Source organism: Bubalus bubalis, chromosome 2 (assembly GCF_019923935.1).
Source record: "Bubalus bubalis isolate 160015118507 breed Murrah chromosome 2, NDDB_SH_1, whole genome shotgun sequence".
In the NCBI taxonomy this organism is placed as follows: domain Eukaryota; kingdom Metazoa; phylum Chordata; class Mammalia; order Artiodactyla; family Bovidae; genus Bubalus; species Bubalus bubalis.
In genome coordinates, this window is record NC_059158.1 from 86,483,078 (window position 1) to 86,499,017 (window position 15,940).

The 15,940-nt window shown below is 39.5% G+C and overlaps 1 protein-coding gene across 1 annotated transcript in view; it reads left to right on the top strand.

Annotated features, from left to right (window-relative positions):
- Positions 1-15,940, top strand: part of DPP4 (dipeptidyl peptidase 4) — an 85,033-nt gene that overhangs the window by 16,315 nt on the left and 52,778 nt on the right. The window contains exons 3-7 of the mRNA XM_025275905.2: positions 5,546-5,641; positions 6,048-6,139; positions 7,422-7,502; positions 14,985-15,037; positions 15,148-15,220. Coding sequence (XP_025131690.1) covers positions 5,546-5,641; positions 6,048-6,139; positions 7,422-7,502; positions 14,985-15,037; positions 15,148-15,220 — 395 coding nt within the window. The remainder of the gene's footprint in view (positions 1-5,545; positions 5,642-6,047; positions 6,140-7,421; positions 7,503-14,984; positions 15,038-15,147; positions 15,221-15,940) is intronic.

A 15,940-nucleotide genomic window follows, 5' to 3' on the forward strand; every position in this document is an offset into this window, starting at 1 on the left:
CCAAAGCAAGGCTAGTCTGTGGAACTACAGCACTCTAAAATTCTTTTTTGTTCAGAAATGATTTTGATCCTATGACAAGGGCTCATTAAGATATCATATACTTTGCTGCTGCTGCTGCTAAGTCGCTTCAGTTGTGTCTGACTCTGTGTGACCCCATAGACGGCAGCCCACCAGGCTCCCTGTCCCTGGGATTCTCCAGGCAAGAACACTGGAGTGGGTTGCCACTTCCTTCTCCAATGCATGAAAGTGAAAAGTGAAAGTGAAGTCGCTCAGTCATGTCTGACTCTTTGCGATCCCATGGACTGCAGCCCACCAGGTTCCTCCATCCATGGGATTTTCCAGGCAAAAGTACTGGAGTGGGGTACCATCGCCTTCTCCATCATACACTTTAAAGAGAAATTATTCTTAGGTTGAACCATTCTAAAAGCTGCTTTTCTGCCATTTTTGATGGATAGAAATAACATTTTCATTTTGTTCAATGTAATAGTTGCTCTCAGTGAAGAAAGTACAGTAAGTTCCCTACATATGAATGAGTTCCATTCCAAGAATGCATTTGTGAGTCCAGTTCGTTCTTCAATCCAACAGAGTTAGGATTCCCAACTAACACAGTTGGTTATACATTGTGTGTGTAATAGGTTCATATCATAATAGGTTTATAATATTTTTCATACAAATCACATGTACATAAAAAACAAACAGAAAAAATCAAAAACATTTTTAATCTTATAGCACAGTACACTGAAAAGCATAAAAGTACAGTGCAACAGCTGGCATACAGGGGCCGGCACTCACATTCACATCTTTGAAAGTTTGCAACTTGAACGTTCGTATATAGGGTACTTACTGTATTAAAGTTGTTTACTGTTTTCTGATTTTTAATTCAAGGAGGCGTAAATCTTGGAGTTTTGGTATAATCTGATGGGTAACATATGATTAACCTCTCTGCTTGGCCAGCACAGTGCTTTGAACGGATCAGTCAAATGAACAGCATGTTCCACCCTCACCAGGAAAACCAAAGGAGCAGCCAAAGACCTTCAGGGGTGCCCTGTCAGTGAGCAAGCAGACAAGGAAAGAGAAATGTGAGCGTGTCCTCTGGTGTTTGACAGAATAGCTTGGCAGCGAACAGTGAACTTGCTAAAGGTCAAAACCTGAACTTGGCACTCACATCTCATAGAACTTGCTTATCTAGAGGTTTCGAAAGTGTCTTCCAATGAGCGCTGCTCATCAAATGGCAAGGCAAAAAACAAGGAACGTTTGTTGCTCTGCTTGTTCCAGTTTTGCAGTGGTGTTTGGGGTGTGGGGAACCAGGATAGGGAACCCTGGCACGCAGGGTAGTTGTAAAGGAACTTAGTGAGGGTACCACAAGCTGAGGGAGGCCCAGGCCTCGCACCCATGTTTTGGGCCATACCAAGAGCACAGCATCAGTGTTGGTATCTGAACATCAGCAGATGGATTAGAGTCATGCTGAGCAGAAGGGAGCCTGAATCTGGTGGAGATGGTGGGTTTAGAAATTCTGAGGCCTGATGAGAGGATGAGTCCCGCAATGTCTGAGGTGAGTAAGGTGGTGGGAGAAGTAAGTGCCCCGTGAAGGAGAAGCAGCCTCTTCTGAAGGGGTCAGCAGGTGACATCACAGAGGACTTTTGCCCCAGTTATTTTATTATTCCAGATTGAAGTGTGCTATAAAAGCTGGGCAAATACCCCAACTTAGATAGCACTGTATCTGATCTATATTGTAGGTACTCAGTTCATTCTCTTCTTATGAAATCAAAAGTCAGTGATAGATGGGAATTCCCTGGTGGCCCAGTAGTTAAGACTTGGTACTTTCACTGCCAGAGGTTTGATCCCTGGTCAGGGAAATAAGATTCTGCAAGCCATGTGTCTCGGCCAAAAATTTTTTTTCAATAGTCAGTGATAGATGTTTTATGTTGCTATGTCTGTCTTCTTATAGATATGTATGTCTTAGTATGTGTGGACTGCTGTTATAAAATAACCAGAGACAGGTGGCTTAAACAATAAGCATTTATTTCTTACCGTTCTGGAGGCTAGGATGTCCAAGGTCGAGGTGCCAGCAGACTTCATGCTTAGTTTCTTGTGTCCTCACATAGCATAAGAGGCAAGAGAGCTTTCTAGAGTCACTTTGTAATTTTTTATTTTATTTTGGTCACAAGACACATGGGATCTTAGTTCCCCGGCCAGGGATGCTACACACGCCCACTGCATTGGAAGTGTGGGAAGTCACTTTTTAAAGGGTATTAATCCAATTCATGAGGGCTCCACCTCATGACCTAATCACCTTCCAAGGGCTTCCCCTTCCAATACCATCGCATGGTGGTTAGGATTTCAGCATGTGAATTTTGAGAGGACACAAACATTTATTTGGTTGCATATATATGTGTGGTCGGTGTATAAATCGACCTATTTCTATAGATCTGTCTAAACATATTCATCAGCAGATAATATTTGGAATGTGCACATTTATAACCACTGATACTTTGATTTGTACTAATTTGGGGATATGTTTTACATCTGTCCACTTTAGACTAATAGCTCTTGATAGCATGGTATTTATTCTCTGCAATAATATTCTCTTTATAATGATTTGATATATAATAGGATGATTGGATGAATATAGGCAATTGAGGGTGTTTAGTGAACAAATCCAGATTTGTAGTTTTGTAGTCCAATATGAGTCACAAATACTATTTTCTGTAGCACAAGGCTTTATTTCTTATTTAAAAGTTAGGTTCAAGGACCAGCTTCACCCACTTGTATCTTTGCTAACAAATACAAATGTTTTACTAACCTTCAGGGGAGAAATGCAGGACTGAATTGTAAAAAACAATAGTTAAAAAAAAATCTTTACTTAACAAACTAGGCTTAAGCAAAATCAATAAAATAATAAAATGAAGTGTAGCAAGTTTATCTGCCAAAACTGAAGGTTTTATAGGCAGAAAAAAGATTATGTTATGAGATCAAATCCAAAGAAATAAAATCTTAAAAACATATTTTGAAGTGACATTTCCTGTAAGAGAACTACCTTTCCATGGGCTGTAAAAAATTAACAAGAGAAGATGCTGCTGGCTTTGAAATCCCTCTTAAAGAACTGCAGTTATAGGAATATTATGGTAGTGGCTAATTTTGTGAGTGTTTGTTTGTATCTATGTGAAAAATATAGAGAGTTTGGAAAAAGACTTTAGGGTATTTGTAGTCAGCAGATGCTCTGGAACTGAGGAAGAGGAATCACATTGGCTTAGCTGTGCTTAATGATACCCAACACCAACCAATGAAAACTTTTTTTACTTGTCTTTATTAAGGCATGGGCTTCCCTGGTGGCTCAAATGGTAAAGAACCCCCTTGTAATGCGGGATACCTGGGTTTGAGACCTGGGTTTGATTCCTGGGTTGGGAAGATCCCCTGGAGGAGGGCATGGCAACCCACTCCAGTATTCTTGCCTGGAGAATCCCCATGGACAGAGGAGCCTGGCAGGCTACAGTCCATGGGGTCATAAAGAGCCGGACATGACTGAGTGACTAAGCACAGCACAACATGTTAAGGCACACCTCTGTGCTAGATGCTAAGGTTGATAAAAAACAAAAAACCCCAAACCAATCAACAAAAACACAAAGCCTTGTCTTCAAAGAATACATGGCCTACCTGAGTAGGTCACACAGGTAGGCATGGAAAAAGAGTTGTCAACACGAGGTATTAAGTGATAGGAGCCCAGTGAGTAGTGTAGGGGCAAAAGTCAAAGGCAGAACTGAATGTTAGATGAAGGAAATGGAGGCTGGAGGATTGTGACAGATGGAGAAATAGTTGAGGACGTTCCAGGAAGTAGCTTAGGGCAAGGAACAGAGATAGATAAGCCTGAGAGGATCCACTGCCTCCAGCAAGATTAGTGTGATTGGACCAGAAGGTTCTTGCAGGAAGAGAGCAGAAATAAGCCTAGAGCCTCATGTCAGATTGTGGAAGCTGCAAGTGCCAGGGGAAGGAGTCTGAATCTTCCTGTAGACAGTGAAGATTCAGTGAAAGCTTTTGAGGAAGAGCTAACCAGGTGACATTGGCACTTTGGAAAGATCATTCCAGTGATGGTGTAGTACAGGAACTGGTGTGGAAGAACATGATGGCAGGATACCTGGAGAAAGGATTTCAAAGAAAGAGTCAATAGGGTAGATTGTTTGTAGGTGATGGTAAAAAAGAGGGAGACATCAAAATGATCTTCAGATCTTGAATTTGGGTCTTCAGTAACAGAATATAAAATCACACAATTTCCTATGGAAATCTAGTTTTGAAAGGTGGACAATTATTCTAGACAAGATATGATAGGTTTAGAGTGAGACAAGTCAAGTAAGAAGGCTGAACACAGCACTGGAAATGTGAGTGTGGGTGTAGTAGGCTAAGGTAATGAGTGCAGGTTTTGTCATTTATCTAAGTGGAAAGTATTCCTGAAGCCGCATTCTCTGGAGTTCCCTGCAAGGAAGACTGTAGAGAGAGATGAGCAGAAAGTTGAAGACTAATTCCAAAGCATTTCTGCCTTACAAGTCAATGGAGAAAAAGAGAGTCAAAGTAGGAGATGGAAAAATAATGGTCAGAGAGTTAAGAGAAGGACTGAGGTGTCACAGAATCCCAGAGAAAGATTCCATGTAAATTTTAATCAAGGTCAAGGAAAAGTGATGATAGAAACAAAGATCTCTGAACTAGGTGATTAGCATATCTTAAAGGTTTGTGTGGAGCAAGAGGACTTAGAAGTGAACCTTAGGGCCTCACAGAAGGATGATCTAGCTTTGTGTCACCCATTGCATGGCTACATGACTGAAAAAGTGCCTATCAAGTTGAGATATACTCAACTCGGTACATCAATTGCATATCAGAATTTAAAGACAATACAGAAAGGAAATAATGTGAAAAATCTCGTTGTTGTTTAGTTGCTAAGCGTGTCCAACTCTTTTGTGACCCCATGGACTGTAGCCCACCAAGCTCCTCTGTCCATGAGATTTCCTTGGCAAGAATACTGGAGTCGGTTGCTATTTTTTCCTCCAGGGGTCTTCCAGACCCAGGGATCGAACCCAAGTCTCCTGTGTCTCCTGCATTGGCAGGCAGATTCTTTACCACTGAGCCACATGGGAAGCCCTTGAAAGATCTCATTAGTAACATTTAAATGTTGATAACACATTGAAATGGTAACATATTTGATATGTTGGCTAAATAAAATATGCTATTAAAATTAATTTTACCTTAAAAAATTTAAAATATGGTTACTAGAAAATGTACTCATACTATATTTCCCTTGAGCATTGCTGAACTAGACCTTTGAAATTAAGCTCATTAATGTAGCACTGTGAAACACATGCTCATCTCCACTTGAGCAGCTAAATGCATGTTTACCCATCTACTCAGTCCAAAATTTTTCAGAGTGTCTTTTGCATTTTGTGAGTGTATTTCTGTATGTTGTGATCAGTGTATACTGTAGAAATCCATTTTGAAAACTTTTATTCAAAATGAGTTATCCCTTCATACTGAATATTTGACTCTTTTTCCCAACCAACAGATGATGCTTCAACTGATAGCCGCAGAACCTACACTCTAGCCGATTATTTAAAAAATACTTTTAGAATGAAATTCTACAACTTGAGATGGGTTTCAGGTAAGGCTTTCTGGTGGAGAGAGGGGCTGATTTTTATGCTTATTTTCATTTTATGCTTAATTTCATTTAGGTTGTGGGGCACCTTTATGGCAATGAGAATATAGTCTTATATTTTAAAACCATATGGGAAAGTATTATTTTCTACTTAAGGGTGCAAAAGGAGATAAGACAGAAAGAAACCTTAGTATTTCTTTGACATGTACTATAAAAAATTAAAAGTGAATTGAATCCTTTACAATGATGATGGGGAAATGAAGGCATATTAGTGTAATATTTATCAGTTCATGTTTTTCCAACTTAGAACTTGTATGAATTTAAATCTTACATTTTTATTGCATGATTTTTTAGTTTATGAAGATGTTTGATAGCAACTTGAAATATTGATCTGGTCGTTTTCTCTCTTTAGATCATGAATATCTCTACAAACAAGAAAATAATATCTTGCTATTCAATGCTGAATATGGAAACAGCTCCATTTTCTTGGAGAACAGTACATTTGTATGTTTAATCACATAATTAATTCATGCTTTAGGGGAATTCTGGGGATTTTTTCTCATAACCTTTCAAATCATGAGTACTATCGTTTCTCATCCTGTTGGACTCTTTCTGCAGCATATGGTGCGGTGGATTTTTCTCTTCTTGGAATGCTCCCTGCCTTGGTTACTTTCTAGTCTCCTTTGACGATTCCTCCTCCTCTGCCCATTCTCTTACGTGTAAGTGCTCCTCAGGGTCCTGTCTTCACTGCGAGCCTCCCTCCTCACCTTGCGTGCTCCCCTTCAGCATATTCCATGCATTTCCACAGCATCAGTGCTTCTCAAATACACGCTTGTAACACTAACTTCCTCCCAAGATCTAGACCTCTGTTTCCAATAGCTTACTGGCTTCTGCACATGGATGGTCTGCAGGCATTTTAAACTCAGTATCCTGAGCTAAGCTAGTTATTCCCACTTCCCTCTCCTAGCAAAGGGAAGGCATCCTATTCCTCTTCCCAGTCTTGGTAAATAGCGCCCTCCTCCACGTCACTTAAAGCTAGAAATCTCAGAATCCTCCTTGATTCCTCTGTTATCCCCCTTATTTAGCTACTCAATAAACCCTATCCGTTCTCTCTTGTGATGTCAAGTGTCTCTCAGTTTTCCATTTCCACTGTATAGCCCTGGTTGAAAGCCTTGATTAATTTTGTGACAGTGAGTACTATATTATAACGTGTATCTCTCTCCATTCTGTAAATCAGAACACAACTTTGCCCAAGTCCAAGGCCAATGCATCTCATCTTAGCCACTGTGTTGCCAGAGCATCTTTGGACAAGGCAGATAAGATTCTGTCACATCCATGTGCAAAAAAGTAGTTCATAGGTCCATTTCTTGTATTTAGACACTACCTATTTTTCTAATTGTATGTCCTCTCTTTGTCTGACACACCCTATACTGTATTCAGATTACACTTAGGCAGTCTCTAAATATGCATGCCCTTTCCACATCTGGGTTTATACTCTTGCCATTCCCCTTCACCTGAGAAAGTTCTCTGTTCCTGATCCCCACCTTCATAGCCATCTTTCCTTGCTTAAAATTAATCCTTCCCTCCCTGACTCTCTAACCTTGATCACCACCCACCTTGCCTCATGGTCATCTGTGTAGGGGAATGTGCCCCCTCTTCTAGACTGGAACCTCCCAAGGCACGAGACAAAGTCTAGAATCATACCCTCCACATAGTAGGTACTCAACAATAGCAGTTAAATGGAATCATTTAACCTTAATCATTCCTTTTTCTACTTGATTGACAGGATGAATTTGGACATTCTATAAATGATTATTCAGTTTCACCAGATAGACAATATATTCTCTTCGAATACAACTATGTGAAGGTAAAAGAAATGCTTTTTCACTGTGACATTTAAAGAATTCTATGAGTGTGTTATTTTATCACTCATCTCAAGTCTATGAATATTTAAGGTTGTTACCTAAGTCAAGCAATAGGCTCTAAAAACTCATTAATTCAGTATCAAAAGAAGAAATGGTCATTCTCCTTCATACAAGATAAATCTGATGAGTGTTTTAAAATTCATTTTAGGGTTTTCAAATACTAAAAAGTTTAATATTATCAATATAGACTAAAACTATAAGTTAATAAAGTAGAACTTAATAGTTTAAGAGTCAGTTTACATGTCTGACTTGTAATATCTAGTAATAGACTGTTTTATTTCCTTTGTCTGACAAATAGTAAGACTCTCGATTATTTGCTTTAAAAACAATTAAATGTCTCATTCCAGAAGAGATTCTGTGAAGTGACTCAGACCACCTCTCAGCCCTCAGGTCCCACCGTATACAAACCGTTCCTAAGGGGCAGGCTCGGCAGCAGTCACCAGCGCCCTGTGGGGAGCACTGAGCTTCCTCCAGTCGCACAGCCCAACATCAGATTCTCACGCCTTCAGGAGCGGTTTCAGCCTAATCACACATCGTTTTCATGTGTAGTTGTTGTTGTTGCTCAGTCACTAAGTTATTGCTCAGATGGTAAAGAATCTGCCTGCAATGTAGGAGACCCAGGTTCAGTCTCTGGGTCAGGAAGATCCCCTGGAGAAGGGAATGGCTACTCACTCCAGGATTCTTGCCTGGACAATCCCATGGACAGAGGAGCCTGGTGGGCTACAGTCCATGGGGTCACAAAGAGTCAGACATGACTGAGCGACTAACACTTTCATGTTTAGGGTGGCTGCCAATCCCCAGTGACTGTGACTGCAGCTTTTTGATTAGTCATGGATTTGACAATGGCTGTTGAGTATGAGAAGTTTTGAAACATACAGGAAAGATTAGAAACCTGTAGAGAGATTCTGCTTAAAAACAAAACACAAAGCTGGAGATCCCAACCTCTGCCTTTCTTTTCTAGAATAAAGAGTAAATACTGAGTGGTCTTAGCTCACATCATCACTGCCTTACTCAGGTCATGCAAACCATCCCATACTCTATTTCCCATTTGAAGATCGTGACTCCCAATCATAATATTTACCCTGGTTCATTGTGCTGGGCTCCATTTCCTGGACATGAAGACTAGATCCTGCTAAACCAGTCCACCAGGAACGAATCAGAAGTCTATGCCAACTTTAACACATCTGTTTCCAATTAATGAATTAGTATTTGTTTAATTCAGTGGTTCTTATTGCTATCTACAGATTAAAATCACATTAGAAGCATTTAAAAACTCCTAAGTATCCAGGTCCAACCCCAGGTGAATAAAGTGAAGTCTCTGGGGGTGAAGCTGGCATCAGTTTTTTGTTTTTTTTTTTTAACATGTAGAGTATTTTAAAGAGCAGTCAGGGTTGAGAACCACTGGTTAACGATTTCCCATGTTAAAGTCAAACATATAATGACTGTAAAGATAAGATAGAAACAGCAAGGTAAATACCAGCTCAATTTATTCTTTCGCCAAGTTCAACAAGTGCCATGTGATATGTACTAACAGATATATTTCATGGGTAGACCTTGCTGGACAACCATCATTGGTAATTTGTATTTGTTGTGTCACTGAAGTTTTCATGCGCATTTAACTTCTTTTGCTGTTTTCATTCTTTTCCCTTCACCCTGCCATCCACGTTTCCCAAGAGTATCCATGCTCCTTTTAAAACCTAAGTTAGATTATGTCGTGCCTATGCTTAAACTCTTGTGATCAGTAGCTTCTCATCACTTTCAGAATAAAACCCAAACTCTAACCAAGGCAACCTGAGAAGCCTGGGTGATTGGACCTCAGTCTGCCCTTCTGAACTCACCACCACCCCCCAACCCTGCACTCACCGTGCTTGGCCTGTGCTTACAATGGATCACCTGGGGAGGTTTTTTTAAACCTCCCCCACGTCATCTGACTCAGCATGCTGCTGCTGCTAAGTCGCTTCAGTCGTGTCCAACTCTGTGCGACCCCATAGACAGCATAGCTATGGGTAATTTTAAGGACTCCCAAGTGATACAGTCTTCCCTGATAGCTCAGCTGGTAAAGAACCCGCCTGCAATGCAGGAGACCCCGGTTTCATTCCTGGGTCGGGAAGATCCGATGGAGAAGGGATTGGCTACCCACTCCCGTATTCAAGAAACATATCCAGAACAAAGAAAAGTCTAGTTTTATTCCATTTCTCTGGAAGTCTATTCCCAGTGTTCTTTAGACTCTGCTGTGTGGCTTCTCCATGACTGAGCCAGCACATTCAGAAAGATTAATTCTTACTTTTAAGTTGTGGCTATAAAAAGATAAGTGAGTGAGTGAATGAGAATGTAAATAAGTACCAGGCAGCCTAGTACAGATGTTCTCATAGTATCTCCCCACTTGACCTAATGCTGTACGGAGAGTAATAGTTGCATCATCTGTGACGTGTTCACAGGAGCCCTGCTAAGTCCTTCACGTGCATTCTCATGTTCCCGAGATTGTTTCTGTCTCCATCCTCATCTTCCTAAAGAGAAAACGGGAGCTTAAAAAGAAACCTGTCAATATTACACATTAGAGACTTGTCTTCATCCATTTGGGTCCCTATATAACCACAGACTGGGTGACTTAATAACAGAAATTTGTTTCTCAGAGTTTTGGAGGCTGAGAAGTCCAAAATCAAGGTTGCACCAGATTCAGTGTCTGGCAAGGTCCTACTTCCTAGGTCATAGTTGGCCATCTTCTCCAAGTGTCCCCACATGGCGGAAGGGACAAGGAAACTAATATATGAGGAGATGAACCCCACTCATGAGAGCTTCCCCCCTGCACAGCCTAGTCACTCCAGAGTGGCCCCATCTCCAGAATACTATCATGTTAGGAGTTAAAGTTTCAACATATGAATTGGGGAAAGGAGGAGCTACAAAGATTCAGTCTACAGGAAGACTTGAGTCCAGATTAGAAGACTCCAAGCTTGTATTCTTAAACATGCTCATTCCTGTCTTTTTGACCTCTCTCTGCCATGAGGCTTTTTTTGCCCATCTCTGTGTGGCAGCCCTCTGAGACCAATAATCACCTTTTCTATAAGCCTCTGCTGCTGCTGCTGCTAAGTCGCTTCAGTCGTGTCCGACTCTGTGCGACCCCATAGACGGAAGCCCACCAGGCTCCCCCGTCCCTGGGATTCTCCAGGCAAGAACACTGAAGTGGGTTGCCATTTCCTTCTCCAGTGCATGAAAGTGAAAAGTGAAAGTGAAGTCGCTCCGTTGTGTCTGACTCTTAGCGACCCCATGGACTGCAGCCTACCAGGCTCCTCCGTCCATGGGATTTTCCAGGCAAAAGTACTGGAGTGGGGTGCCATAAGCCTCTAGGCCTCCCCAGTTCCTAATTTGATTCCTGCCTTTCCCCACCCATCCCCATTGCATGCTCTGTGATTCTTTTCTGGTAGTTTATGTCTCCATATTCCCCATTCAACTATGAGCTCCTTAAAAAGAGGGAGCCTGTCTTATCCAGTAATGCCTAATCAAGAGGATAGGTGCCAATGTTTATAGCCTAAATAGACTGATGAGTCTGTTTCAAAAGATGAAGTGAATATACAAACATCTTGGATTTCCCTTTACAGCCCCTGATAGATCTGTCATCCTGAAATGATCTCAAAACTTCTTAAATCTCTTAATATTTTTAGCCTGTACCACAACTTTTGGCTCTAGCGAGCATTATACTCTGAGGTTTCCCAGAAACAAGCATGGAGTGTTTCAAAATAATCCAGGATTCAAAAAGAAATATATGACTTGCAAAAAGAGGAGACTTAATAAATATTTGTTGACATGAGAGGATAGGAGGGTGATAAATGATGAGTGAGCAGTATTATTCAAGATTAGGAGCCTGACTTGTGTCTCAGCTTTGCCAATACAGCTCAGGGTCCTTGGGCTACCCACTTCATTATTTCAGCTCATAGGTAACATTTAATTATTTTAGTTTGGTTTATTTCTTGAATATATCCTATGTGGCTTGTGCTAGGACAGACTCCAGGTGTTTAAAGCTGAATAAGACACAATTTCTTACCTCTGGGAATATGGTAGGAAAAACAGATATATAGGCAAGTAGTGTTTTAAAAAATTTTTTTATTTATATCTGCATCCTCATATAAACATTAATTTTTCATAAATGCAAATATGTGATCATATTTTTTAAAAGCCTTCAGTCTCACTGTTTTTCCATTTTTTTGCTTGGCCCTCTATTCCTCATGGGCTTCCCAGGTGGCTCAGTGGTAAAGAATCAGCCTGCCAATGCAGGAGTCATGGGTTCAATCCCTGGCTCGGGAAGATCCCCTGGAGAAGGAAATGGCAACCCACTCCAGTATTCTTGCCTGGAGAATCCCCATGGACAGAGGAGCCCTGTGGGCTACAGTCCACGGGGTTGCAAAGAGTCGGCACGACTTAGTGACTAAACAACTACTCCTCATCTCATTGCCTTTTCCCCAGGTATCCCATGTTGAGAATCTATTGTATATTCCTCTCTATATTTGTTTATTCACTTAATTCTATGAAGATAGAGATTCTTTTTAGTTATTGCTTTTTTTATAAAAATGGAATCCTATTTTCCATACTTTTCTGTAAATTGCATTTCTCACTCAGAGATACCATGTGGATATTCTTCCAAGTCATCTGCTATGGCTCTAATTCATTTATTTTTTGAATTAATAGACTTTATTTTTTAGAGCAGCATTAGGTTTACAGAAAATGAGTGGAAAGTGCAGGGAGTTTCCATATACTTCATTACCATATACTCCACCACACTCCATCCCTGTTATTTTTGCTAATATTAACATTTTGCATTAGTGTAGTAGTACATTTGTTATAATTGATGAGCCAATACTGACACATTATTTTTAATTAGAGCCCATCATTTGCATTAGGGTTTACTCTGTGTTGTACATTTTATGAGTTTGTACAAATGTATAACGTATAATGACTTTTCTCTGTCATTACATTAATAGTATCATACTGTACTAATCCATAAATAACTTCTGTACAAAGAAAAGTCTCAGCTCAAATAATTTTACCAGCAAATTCCTTGTTATTTATCCAAATGAGCTAGAAACTTATACCTATGCAAAAAAACCTACACACAAAATTTTTACAGCAGATTTATTCATGTTTTGGCAAACATGAATATTTGTCTGTATGTATTAAAGTCTGTAGTTTACATTAGGGTTTACTCTCTGTGTTGGACATGTTTTCATTTTTCCTAAAAATCCTCTGTGCTCTTCCAGTTTCTCCCTCCCTTCACGTGAACCCCTAGGAACCACTGATCTTTACTCTCTCTGTCATTTTGTCTTTTTTGGAATGTCACATGGTTGAAACCATACACTATGTAGCATTTTCAGATTGGCTTCTCTAACTCTGCAATATGCTTTTAAGTTTCCTCCATCCCTTTTAGTGTCTTCTGGCTCATTTCTTTTTGTTGCTGAATAATATTCCATCGTCTGCATGGCTGATTATGTCCAAGTTTTGGCAAACATGAATAAAGTTGGTGTAAAAATTTGTGCGTAGGTTTTAATGTAGGTATAAGTTTTCAACTCGTTCAGATATTAACAAGGAGTTTACTGGCAAAATTATTTGAGCTGGGAGTTTTCTTTGTACAGAGGTTATTTATAGACTCAGATGTTTATTAGATGTAAAACTACTCAGATTCACACTTTCATCTTACTTTCAATAACTCATTTTTCAAGGAATTTGTCCTTTTATCTTACTTTTAAAATGTATAGGTAGGAACTTCCCTACCATGTATACAAGGAAAAAAAATTTTTTTTCTTTTCTCTTAAACAAATAAAAATATCTTAAGGTATTTTTTTTTAATTACTTGTCTATATGTTTGTCTTCCCTACCATACTCCTAGGGGTAAACGTATCATGGTTGGGACTTCACCTTCCAATCTGGGGCAATGAGGTGTTCAATCCCTGCTCGGGGAGCTAGGATTCCCACATGCTTCACAGCCTAAAACCAACGCATCAAAAATAGTGTTGTAACAAATTCAATAAAGACTTTTAAAATGGCATATCAAAAAACTCTTTAAGAAAGTGTATGGCTAAAACACATTTGACATAAGTTCTTATGATCTTTGTCTGTGGAGCCTGTTGTGGGGCTTCCCAGGTGGCACTAGTGGTAAAGAATCTGCCTGTCAATGCAGGAGACACAAATTCCATCCCTGGGTCGGGAAGATCCCCTGGAGAAGGAAATGGCAACCCACTCCAGTATTCTTGCCTGGAAAATCCCATGGACAGAGGAACATGGCAGGCTACAGTCCATGGGGCTGCAAAGAGTCAGATAAAACTGAGCGACTGAGCACATATATACACAAAGCTTGTTGTGGTATCCCGTTTTTTATTTCTGATATATTCATTCATACTTTTTTTCTTACTCTCTGTTAGTAATTTTACTAGTGTCTTCAAAGAACCAGTTTTCAGCATTTTTGATTTTTCTCTATTGTATTTTCTTCTATTTGATTACTGCTTTTACCTTTATTAGGCTTCCCTGGTAGCTCAGATGGTAGAGTCTGCGTGCAATGCGGGAGACCTGGGTTCAATCCCTGGGTCGGGCAGATCTCCTGGAGAAGGAAATGGCAACCCACTCCAGCGTTCTTGCCTGGAAAATCCCATGGACATAGGAACCTAGCAGGCTACAGTTCATGGGGTCACAAAGAGTTGGACATGACTGAGCAACTAACACTTTACCTTATTTCTTTTCTTCTAATTTCTTTGAATTTAGTTTTCTTTTCATTTTTTAGCTTCCTGAGATGGTTATTTAAAATATTGATGGTGTGTGTATGAACGTGAAAGTGAAAATCTCTCAGTTATGTCTGACTCTTTGCGACCCCATGGACTATACAGTCCAAGGAATTCTCCAGGCCAGAATACTATAGTGGGTAGCTTTTCCTTTCTCCAGTATATGTGTGTGTGTGTTTTAATATACATTGCCAAGTGACTTTCAAGAAAACTATAGCACTTTGTATTTTCATTACCAATGTAGGAGAGTAAACACCTCTCCTCATCACTATCACCAATAGAATTAGAGATCTTTAAGATATTTTGCCAATAAAATGGCTGAAAAGTGAACATTTGCATTTTTTTAAAACAGATGAACTTAGCATTACTGTGATAAGTTCTGGGAATTATGTTTGCACAGAAAGTGGAACGTCAGCCCACTGTGGTCCTTTGCAGAAGCAAGGCCAGAGATAAATGATAAATGAATCCAGAGGAGTTTGTACTAGATAATTTCTGAGATACTTTCTAATTCAAAAATTTTAAGACTCTAGATAGGGAACTATAAGATATAAAATGTGAGAATTATACAATGTTATATGGCTTTATCTCTCACCTGAGCTTCTATAGCAAGTGGTCAAGCTATCAAGAATCACAGAAGCCTGAAATGTCTATTTTCTTTTGTAGCAATGGAGGCATTCCTACACAGCTTCCTATGACATTTATGACTTAAATAAAAGGTCAGTGACTTCCTCTCAAAATCAATTATGCTTCTCTAGTGTAATAATTAAAAAGAAAAATTCTACTGTGATTTATCCACTTGGAAATATTTCTTTTTATCTTTTTCCAGGAAGTTAATTACAGAAGAGAGAATCCCAAACAACACACAGTGGATCACATGGTCATCAGTGGGTCATAAATTGGTTAGTAAGTCTCTCTTCTTTTCAGGAAAACAATGGCTCAAATCTTTCATTTGCAGAAGCTCCTAACCCTGATACAGAGCAGATTCTTAGGAAGGCTGTAGTCACTATCACATAGAATGTTATTGCCTAAAATAACATTTTATTAGACTAACAAAGTAAATATTAATACAATTCCTGAAAGTTTCTGAACTACTCTTAGGAAATTGTTTATTTACTGGCAAAATGTTCATTAAACTCAAATTCTAACCCTGTTGTATTTTGTTTTTTGTTCTGTTTTATTTTGTTAATTTTTTTCTGAGGCTTTCCCACTTTCTGTTAGTTCTTTGACTTTTTCTATATCACTATAGATACACCTTCATGTTCTATAGTCTTAGGAGAATGTCAGAAGTCCTGACGAATCTAAACAGGAAGACAGACTGTTTATCTGTAGTTGACTCTGGGCTTGCAGCTGCCTTCTCTCTACTCAGCCCCTGCGGAGAGAAATGCAAAGCACACATCATTCTGTAGAAGTGGACAGTCTTTGGGATTTGCATACACTTTACTATTCAATAGCAGTGGTTGTCGGCTGCTTCTTTTTGGTAGATAAAGGGTGTGTTTAGGATTATTTGGATATTATAGCATGTATACTTATACATTTAGGAACGTAAATGACTCTTCCTCCTGCTCAAATGGAATAATCTAAGGTAGTCATTCCACTTGCATACGAATATTATTTGAGGA